Source organism: Vigna radiata, unplaced genomic scaffold (assembly GCF_000741045.1).
Source record: "Vigna radiata var. radiata cultivar VC1973A unplaced genomic scaffold, Vradiata_ver6 scaffold_23, whole genome shotgun sequence".
In the NCBI taxonomy this organism is placed as follows: domain Eukaryota; kingdom Viridiplantae; phylum Streptophyta; class Magnoliopsida; order Fabales; family Fabaceae; genus Vigna; species Vigna radiata.
The window spans coordinates 2,536,897-2,547,595 of record NW_014541837.1 but is presented as its reverse complement, the minus strand read 5'-3'; the positions used below and the strand labels follow the sequence as shown (position 1 = coordinate 2,547,595).

The 10,699-nt window shown below is 31.0% G+C and overlaps 1 protein-coding gene across 2 annotated transcripts; it reads right to left on the bottom strand.

Moving 5' to 3' along the window:
• Positions 1-2,739: 2,739 nt before the first annotated feature.
• Positions 2,740-9,145, bottom strand: LOC106778602 (autophagy-related protein 18f). Of its 2 annotated transcripts, XM_014666573.2 has the most exons (8): positions 8,098-9,134; positions 6,094-6,558; positions 5,593-6,012; positions 4,997-5,230; positions 4,076-4,885; positions 3,819-3,985; positions 3,297-3,620; positions 2,740-3,002 (listed from the first exon to the last, which is right to left on the bottom strand). In XM_014666573.2, exons 1-7 carry the CDS (start codon positions 8,377-8,379, stop codon positions 3,326-3,328), a joined length of 2,673 nt encoding a protein of 890 aa, XP_014522059.1. In that variant the 5' UTR covers positions 8,380-9,134; the 3' UTR covers positions 2,740-3,002; positions 3,297-3,325. The 2 variants fall into 2 exon arrangements, 1 of the variants encoding a protein (XP_014522059.1); XR_002666211.1 differs by lacking the exon at positions 2,740-3,002 and having other exon boundaries at positions 3,478-3,620; positions 3,819-3,960; positions 8,098-9,145.
• Between the last annotated feature and the right edge of the window lie 1,554 nt (positions 9,146-10,699).

Here is a 10,699-nt window from a genome sequence, read left to right as displayed (position 1 = left end):
TATTTTTTATTTAGTTATATACATCATAAAAACAAAATATTATTTAGTTATATACATCATAAAATTTAAATAAAAACAAAAAAAATCATTAAAAAATTAAATTTTTTATTTAATCATATAAAATTTTTATTGGGAAAAGTACAATAATCATTAAATACTGCAAATGTTGACAAAAACCTGCAATGCACAGAAAATGAGAATAGAGAGAAAAAGAATTTAACACCGTTTGTCATTATTTAACGGAAGGGACTATTTTGACTCAAAAATTTAAAAGTAAGGACCAATTTCAAACACTTTTCTAAATAGGGACGAAATTGAAATTTGCCAACCAAACTAGGGACAAAGTTGAGTATTAAACCTAAATATTAAATCTTACATAAATTATAATAAACTTTTATTTATTACTAACTTAATTACTATCTAATCATTTCTTAATAACAATTATCAAACTGATTTGTATTAATATTGTGAGTCTGCTTAACCTTGCAAGCTAGGTGGCCAATGAACCATTTCTTCGACCGGCCAGCCTTTGCAAAGATTTATCCATAATAGACTTTTTTTTTTTTTTAATATCCTTAATGTTCAAATAAAACTGATTAGGTTTCCGAAATTGTAAATATATTTGTATTGAACCGGTCGAGTACCAACCATACACTTTCTATAAATATTATTTATTTTACCACTTTATATCAAGCTCAACATATTTTATTGTATTACGAAAAAGAAGATTCAAGAAGGACTAATGAATAGTTGGAAAGATTTCTTCAGAATGACTTGTATAAGAAGAAATACCAATTCTAAAGTTTCAATCAACAAAATTTAATGTTATTGTGATTCCCGTAACCGATTTTAAGCTTAAATATTTATGTTGTGAAATTAAGGTCAAAATAAATGTTTTAATTTATTTTATTTTTAAAATATTACTTATTCTTATCAATTTTCTGTAAGAGTTTTACAAACAAAGAAAAAAACGTCCTAAATACACTACAATAGTAGAAATTGTTATCAAGCATCTACTTTGATTTAGAATAAAAAAAAAGCATATACTTTATTTTGATGTTAAATGTATTATTAACTTTAAATAGTTGTAACTATAGTTGAAATAAATGTTTAAATTAGTATCAATCATAAATCTTGGTATATGAAATGTGCACTACAGAATAAAAAAAATAATTATAGTGGGTGGTCAAATAAATAAGGGTTTGGAATTAAAAAGTTTATTTGGTGCCTTTTCATTTTAAAATTCGCTAGAATTGATTTTAATTATTTTATTTAACTTTTAACTGTGAACAGTATTAGAATGTTTGGTAAATTAATCTTGAATTATGCATTATAAATTAGAATATGAGATTGTTTTAGGTAATAAACAGGTTCACACATAGTTCCCAACATTCTACGAAAACAAACATTAGTAATTTTTGTATTGCACGTAATTGAAAAGACAACATTTTCATTCCGACAAGTAAATTATGATATTTGAGGTTCTAAATTTTCCATGACAAAATAATCAGAAGATTTTATTCTCAATAATTTAGGACCACTTTTTTAGTATTTTTCAAAGCACTTTACATATCTGTTCTATTTTCTGATCGATAAATAAATACTATTAAAGATCTTGATTTTATTAAATTTGAGGGTTTAATTAGTCATCCTAACAAAATTGGTATCTTTAATTATAAAAATTATGGTTCAGATCTTTCTACAAATCTCTTAATTTCTTGTATTGAAAAGGTACTTTTCATTTTCATTTATGAAATATATAATGAATTGATGAAAACTTTCATTTCATGCCTACTTTTATGTCTTACATATAATGGAAGTTGACGTAACCAACCACTTCCGTGAAATTTTATTCTCTTAAACTTCAATTCGTTTCTTTAGTTCTACAAATGGCTACTTTAAATATATATATATATATATATATATATATATATATATATATATATATATATATTTAAAAATTATTATATTTTTTTATCGAAAACTATAGTATATTATTCATAACATAATACTCTTTTATTTTTTATTCTTTTAAGTTTTTAATGGTGTTACTATTGAGACACTCTTTTAAAATTGTTTTTTTTAAATGACATTTACAAAGAAAAAACTCTTTGAAATTTACATACAGAAATAAATTTGTTAAGCAAAAACCGATATTCATTTGATAATTAATATTATTTTGTTCTCATAAATCAAAATAAATTAGCACCAATAAATTAGAAAAACAAATTAATTCAACTTTTTGGTTTACTTCACTCAATTACAAATTATTGAATTACTAAAAACTAATCACTTACATAGTTTGGTAATACTTTTCTTATTTTTATATACATATTCCTCTTCCTCCTTCTACCTTCTTGGTCACATCACATCTCATTTCTTGGTCCAATGAATCATTATCTTATCAGGTATCAACCTTCTTATCACCAAGGATTCATTAATCCCATTTTAGATCAAATGTTCTTATTGCAATTTTAGTAAAATGAAATTAGTTCAAATTATTAAGAAAAATGTGTGTAATAAAAGTTCACTTTTTCATGAATCCTTTTGTTATAGCACTAATATAGTTAATAGGGTATTTTAATTTGAACTTGATATTTAACATGCTCTAACCAGATAGAGATCATATTGGATCATAAATAGACTTTACAAATTACAAAGATTTATGTCCTGTACAATAAATATATATTTTCACCTTATCTCCTTACAAACTAAATTATCTAATAATAATTATAATAATTATAATAATAAGAATGTAATTAATAGAATGAAAAGAAAAGGTGGGAGTGAAGATTCTATTATTTACACATTAAAACTAATTATTGATATACATGAATCTGTTATTTACAATTTCAACAGAAAGAAATCCTTGGTAGTATCCACAATTTTGCATCATAGTCAAGCTAGTGAAGCTACTCCTTATGCTTCTCTATCTCTCCCAACATTTTATATTAACATTGTTAATTAAGCCTCCATTGCCAAATCAAAGAATATTTCCATGCCTGAATTGAAAACCCAGAAAAGAGAAAAGCCAATGAAAAATGTATACATTAATAATACTATAAATATATCAAGTATTTCCAAATATATGAATGATTAACAAACACAATGATTACACAGAACTAATGAAAAAACACTAGTGATAACATCAATGAGAACTTTGTTGTCTGTCATTATTATTTTAATATATCCTAGGTTTCTTTTTGGTTGTTGCCAGACTTAACAAGGATTGTGTTGTAAACAATGCATACCAAGAAACTATAATCAATTTATAAAAGCAGATGCAAACAAATTACCTTAGATTCAAATTCATCCCCATTTTTCTTCAAAATGATTCTTCATTTTCAAGCTTTCTGTCACTATTTACAAACATGAGTTGAGCCTCCCTTCTATTATTTACAATCTCATGCTGAGTATTTGGTTTAAAGGTGTCATTGTTATTTACAAAGCTCACAGTTTCAGAAGGCACCACATGATTATTCAATTCAGTTCCTTCAATTCCATTTCTTAACTCAGAAACAGCATCACCATCATCACTCCTAGATGAAATCCTGCCATTTCCAGATGGCTGCAAACTGTTATGTGACAGTTGGTCATCTCTTTTGCTATCCATAGAAGTCCTGTAACACAATCATAAAATTTCAATTTCATGAATATGCAAGATATCTCCATGTATACAAAGGGAAAATAATAAAGCAAGAAAGAATCCAAAGAAAATTTAACATCAACAAACAAAGTAACTGATATTTATAAGCACAATGTTCAATACAAAGTCAAAGAATATGGAAGAAAACCATTCAATTAATTTATCATCAAACCTTGCTTGCTGCAACTTTGGAGTCTGAAAATAGTCAAAAATTGGAACCAAGTCTTTTGATCTAGCTTCAATTACGCATGTTGGAATCCTTTCAATCTCAAATTCGCCACTAGAAGCAGCTTCTTCACCCATTAAGTTAGGCTCTTGCAACATTGAATGAAAATATATCTGGTTGGAAAAGCATTGTGCATATAAATATCAAACAAAGGGCAAAACATAAGAGACTAAAACCACACAGTTTGATTTAAAGTAGCATACCTCTGGTTTTGCCCATAATGAAGTCTGAGCGTGATGCATCTGAAGTTCAGCTTCTGAAATATACAAATGATTCTTCCCCTCAAGAGAAGGATTAACTTTCATAGCTCCATTCCAGACTTTCGGGCTAATGGTGTACTCCTCCCCCACTTCCTCTGGATATATTTTATTGGCATCTGCAATTCCATTCTCACCATATATATCTATGTTATCTTCTCGCTCTCTTCGACTGTGACTCTGACATATATTCCATTTTTGGATAGCCTCAACTACTAATCTTGCATCATCCTGTGGAAGGGATTCATATGCAGGAGACAACACAGAGCCAACACCTGAATCTTGACTGGTTAACATTTGCAGAGCATATTGTATCATAGAACCAGTTGGTGAAAAGACCAGCAGGTGATACTTTGAATAGTTCACTTCAGAACTTTTATACTTCCGAAAAGATGAAGCAATAGCACCAGAAAGGTAAGTTTTCCTTCCAGTTGCAGCAGCAGCAGCACCAGTTACACTGCCCCTCCAGCCATTGGCTCCATTCCTGATCCGGCTTACTACGGAAAGAGTGATTGGAGGGCCAGCCACAACCAAACTCTTTTGTTTAGGCTTTTGCATGGCAGAACCATGAGACCATCCCTGGGGGTGATTAGCTGTAGCGCCTAATGTACTATTCCTTATAGTAAAACTATCATCATAGGACTGAATATTTACATGTCCTCCTTGAGGATTTATGGCAAATAGATGGCTAGTGCCCCTCGAGGAACTGATCATAATCCACTTGCTGTCATCACTGAAACTGATATCTTGAATAACCTAAAAATCCCAATACATATTATTATAACTCCATGTTGCTTGTGTTCATGAATTGTCATAAAGAAAATGATAATTCATCAAAAAAAAGAAAAAGAAAAACCATGCACTCACCGCATTTGTAAAGCCACGTTGCAGCTTGTACAAATGAACATAGGAAGGGCCAGTATCAGAAGCAGAAAAATTGTCCTGTACAGGCATGATCTTGAAAACATTTATGTTATGACCCTGAATGGAAGCTGTCACTAAAATGGTGCCACTAGGATCAAAGCTTAATGCTGAAATAGGACTCTTGTGGGCCCGGAATTGGGTAATAACGTTTCTGGAGACAATATCTTTAACAATAACCTGAAAGAGAACAAAAACAATGTTACCCTATGTAAAAGACAGAATAAAATGATACAGCATCAACCATATTGATACTCTCAACCTGATATATTTTCTTAGAAAGACATTAATATGTTCAAAACAAGATTTCTACGAACAATGCTAGAAGAAAATGAATGTAATACTGGTAACATTATAATTTTTTTTGTCCATGTACCATCTGTACAAAACATGTACAACCTAAAATGGACTACTTTATAATCTGTTTTGAGCAAAGACAGACACATATATATACAGTTCAATATATATATATATATATATATATGTGTGTGTGTGTGTGTGTGTGTGTATTCAAGTAAACAAAATAAAGAACAGTATTTCACCATCCCAATGTTATCTGCATCTGTTGAATGGCCATTAATGGTTCCGATGCCCTTGGAGACAGAATTTACAGATTGTAATGAACCATTGGTATCAGAGCAGTATCTGGAAAGTTTCTTATACCCCATGTCTCCGAGGGATACAATACCAGTAGCAATATGCTTGCTGGACTCTTTGGCATAATGAGCAAGCAAACTGCCATTGGAAGAAAAACCAGAAAAACTTGCAGAAGGCATCAAATGTTGTCCACTGACATGTCCTGAATTGGAAACAGCAACTGGACTTCCACTATATGCCAACCATCTTGGTCCCACCGCGAGAGGTCCATAACCTATGCCTCCAGAACCAGGGACACTCATGACTATAGGATTGGTAAGTAAAATATACGCCCTTATTAATGTGGTAGCTTCAAAACAGTGAATCTGCAAAAGAATGATTCCATCAAATATTCCAAGACAACACATTTTAAAGTTTTAGTATACAATATATGCTAGAAGGTGTACCTGAGTGGACTGAGAGATAGCAACTACTCGAGAACTGCACCTCACAGAATAAACAACTGATCTAAACTTCAGCACATGAACATATGATTGAGATTTCATAGAATAAAACCTAACAGTAGTCGGCAAATAGTTTCCATTCATTTGATCATGTGAGTTTAAATTGCTTCCATTATTAGGGGTGGCCAACCCATCCTGAAGATTGCTCCCTCCTACAAAGAATCCATCAGTACAGACAACCAACAACTGCCGACTGTTCGCATAATTGTCTTCAGATCTCTTTGATGCAATTGGATTAGGTACCATTTGCATAAAAGAAACAGGACCATCATGTCTGGATACAAGGTCACGGACATTATTTGATTCATCAACGTGCCAAACCTGGAAGCCAGATCGGTAGCCTAGAAGAAGTACTTGCTGAATAACTCCACCCTCACCCTCTAACTCGTCAAACCCAGCCCAGATAACCTATATAAATTTATGATCGAAATAAGTCATTGAGTCTACACAAAAATATAAAAAATGGTACATAGAATAAAGTATCAATTACTCAGTAGAAATACCGCGAAAAGTAATATAAAATTCCAGCAAAAATCAGATTCAGCACGGCAAAGAAAAAATGTAACTCAAGAACTTGATGTAGATTTAAGTATTTAAAATCGATTCTTTGGATATTCATATAAAAACTAAAGATATTTAAATACACAATCCCCTTACAACAAACCACAACTAGATAAGCACATTCATGAAACAACCTGATTATCTCTAAAAGCACATAGCTATAAAAACAGAGTAGATCTCTTTTCATATAAAGATGCCATTAATTCCATTATCATGAAAGAGACCATAAAAGAATTACATATTGAAAAATAGTTATAACTTTCAATTTTTACCTTGATATCAGTTGAAAGTGTCAATAAAATCAAATGTCAAACTCTTAATCCCTTATCCCTCACATGTATTCATAACACTATGCAAAACGACACACTCCTTGTTATATCTAATAAATGACATATTTTCCTACTAGACAGGTTGCTTAAATCAGAATAGTGTCCAAGTTTCTAGCCAAAATTGATAAAACTTTATAAAAATCTCATATAAAAACAATCAGAGAGCGCTACACACGAGTGAAAGAGATTAGCAGAATAATAAAATAGAAACCTAGAAAAATCAAACCACCAAATTTTCCAATAGTGTGAAGACACCTGCAACTTAAAATTGCATGAATGCATGCATTACTGTACCAGATAGTGGTTGATCGCGGTCAAAGTAGAGTATAACCCTAGGCAAAGTTAAGGAACAGTATCAGGTTTTCAATCCCAAACTATAGAGGTGTTTACCCAGCCATACTTCCGACATAAGGTTTACACATGTGCCTATGGAATTGTATACTCTTTCAGAGGCCAAAAATATAACAGTCTGTTCAACAAAGCATCTGTTCGTACCAAACAATACAAACAGAATAAGAAATTTACAAACAGAGGAAGCCACTGATTGCACCCAGCAAGAGCTCTCCTTATTGTTTGAATTCTTATCCCCAAATCACACATTGATTGAATACAATAAGCATGGCCCCGAATAAAAAGCACCATACCTTTAAACCTCGCACGCCACAAATTCAAGAATAGAATTTTGAACTATGTAATAATGACTGAGTATGAACAAGCAGCGGCAATCACACTGGATTCGCAAGTTAAACCTATACTCTAAAATTAGAAGAAAATATAAACCATTCGGATCAACAATCTATAGGTTTATCTCTATAACAAAAACAAGGAGTTTTTAAACAATCAGTGAATCTAAACCTGCCCTCTAATATTAGAAGTCATTTAAGCCATTCAGAAACATGATCAAGTAAATACGCAATTATACATAAACCAAAAATAAACACCCTATAAATGCAAACAAACCACCTTGACAATTTAAATCAATACAAACCACGAGTTCACTGCGATGACCAATCAAGAAATTGATCTTAAATCACCAATCAAAAAAACTGACACATACCTTATCATTGTCGGGAACATCATCTCTGTCCACAACGGATGAAGCTACAACAGACGCTGCAGAACGTGCAACTGTGGAAGCACCAGAGGAAACAATCCTGAGGTAGCTAGAAAGAGCACGAAAAGAACTAGGAATGAAGCCGCTGGTTTTGCCACCACCATTACCCTGATGAAGAAGCTGTTGCTTCTGTGCATCATTCCTCATCCCCATCACCAAATATACCAAAATAGATCCTAACCACAACACAAAAATCAACGATTCCTCAAATTCACCCTCAATCATAACCCCCCAGCTTCCCTCCCTGTTCTTCCCCCTCTCCCACCATCCACAATCACAGCAAATCTTCAATCACACCCACCACAAAGTACAACCACCTCAAATAATATAAAAATATTTTTTTCTGGGTTCTGTTCCAAAACACCGCAAACGACAAAGAAGACAAAAAAAGTTGGGATTTTTCTTTTTCTTCAAACCACAATCAATTATTATTTTCGTTAATATTATTCCCTATAAAAAAATGAAAAAGAATAAAGGATTCAACTAATTACAACAAAAGAAAAATGAAACTTCACGGTCTAAAAATGCTAGATATGATTGATCAGAGAGGATTAAGAAAAAGGGTGTTCCAAAAACCAGCGGAGAAGCATGGAAGAGATCTGATGGGAGAGAAAATGAAAAGCTAGAGAGAGAAAAACTGTAGATAGGAAGAAGGAAGATAGAGATGGAGAGACGGAGAGAGAGAAGGTGATTGGTGACTGGTGATTGGATAACAAAGGAAGGAAGAAGCAAAACCAAATTGTGGAAAAGAAAAATAAAAGAAAGAACTCTAGGCTCACGTCTCTTGAGTTTCTCTCTCCAAAAGGTTTTTATTAATTTTTTCAAAGGTGTTTCTTCTTTTCGTGTGTTTGTTGTTGGTTGTGTTGTGTTGGAATTCAAAGCTGTTCCTTCCAAGCAGTTCAACAAAAAACTAACCTCTTCACCTTCATAGTTATAATCTCTCTCTCTCTCTCTCTCTCTCTATCACGTCTTCTCAGTATCCAACGCTGTCAAACAGTTTTCTTCTTCTTTTCACCTCTCTCTCTCTCTAAGTTTCATCTCCTAATTAACTATTAATTAACTAAGTTTTGGGATTAAAATGATTGAACAATTAAATTAGGGGGTGACTGTTCCAGTTCCCATTATCCCTTTTAACACTTTCCAACTAAGCAGCTTCATTTATGGCAAGAACAATGAATGATATATTACTTGTTACAAGTCTGACCTAAATATAGGTTATTTTTCCGATCATCTTATTATTTTCTGTTTTTCCTAAGTTACAACTTTTTTCTCCATAAAAATCCATCGTTACATTATTTTAACCCTTTTAATTTTCTTATATATTACTTTTATGGTTAAAACAAATTCGTTACAAATTACTGAAGTTATTATAAAAAAAACCACAGTTTTAGTTTATATCATAATTTTATATCTATGTTTGAACACGCTTTTGGTCATATTTTATACAAAGTCTGAGTATTATTTCAGTGCAAACTTAATACAAAGATTCTCATATAGATTTTATGTAAGTCGTATAAAATTATTAATCAAAATATTATAAATATGATAATCAACAAATAAAAAATATAATCATACAAGTATTATATTATCATTATTTATAAATCATGCAATGAATATAAAAATTATACAAACTAACTAAAATTATAATTTTTTTTTGAAGAAAAGATTATACAAAACAATTTTGAGAATCATTTTCATCCTGTATCAGTTGAGACATTATTTCACTAAAGTGATTATTATAAACAAAAAGAATACACCCACCAACAAACAAATACATAAGAAAAGGTAAATTAGCGTGCAAAAGATTTGATCTAAGAAAGAATGCATAGTCTTAAACAAAGGGATTATCTCCTTATAATATCAATTATAAGGTTAGTCTCCTTTGTGTCTAGGACCAACAGTCAGTCTATATCAATTATAATAATTAATTTTAAATTGGAATAATTAGTTTTTATTAGCTAATTCTTGCATATTTATTTTTCCTTTATTTAATTTAATTATTAGTGTTAAATATCAATTATTATAATTGATATTATAATAATTGATATTAAATTGGTGGAGTTTATTCCCTTTTAACTCTTTCCAATTAGGTTATCAATTTGTATATTTATACTATTGTAATCCAATGATGAAATCAGTTCATCCAAAATACTTTTCTATAGTCTATTGGCTAAGACGTCTTGTGACTCTCACTGTATAATTCATTTTACTTTATTTGAGCATGAATAGATATTAAAGTTCAGGATACCTCCTTTCTGATTCCTAATGTCAATGCATACATTAAACTTTACCACATCACAACATTTTTCCTTTAAATTATCTTAACAACATTTCAAATCATGTTCTCAATAATATTATCCATCAATATAAACATCATCACATGTCTTAAACATACATAAGAACCATAATAAATTAATCTCAAATAAGTCACACCACAAGAAAAGCACAACATACACATTAACATTCAGAAACGGCTTTCAACGCTAGACATTTTGTAAAAGATGAAGCTCAATGACAATCGTGTCTCTCAGTATCATTATTTTCG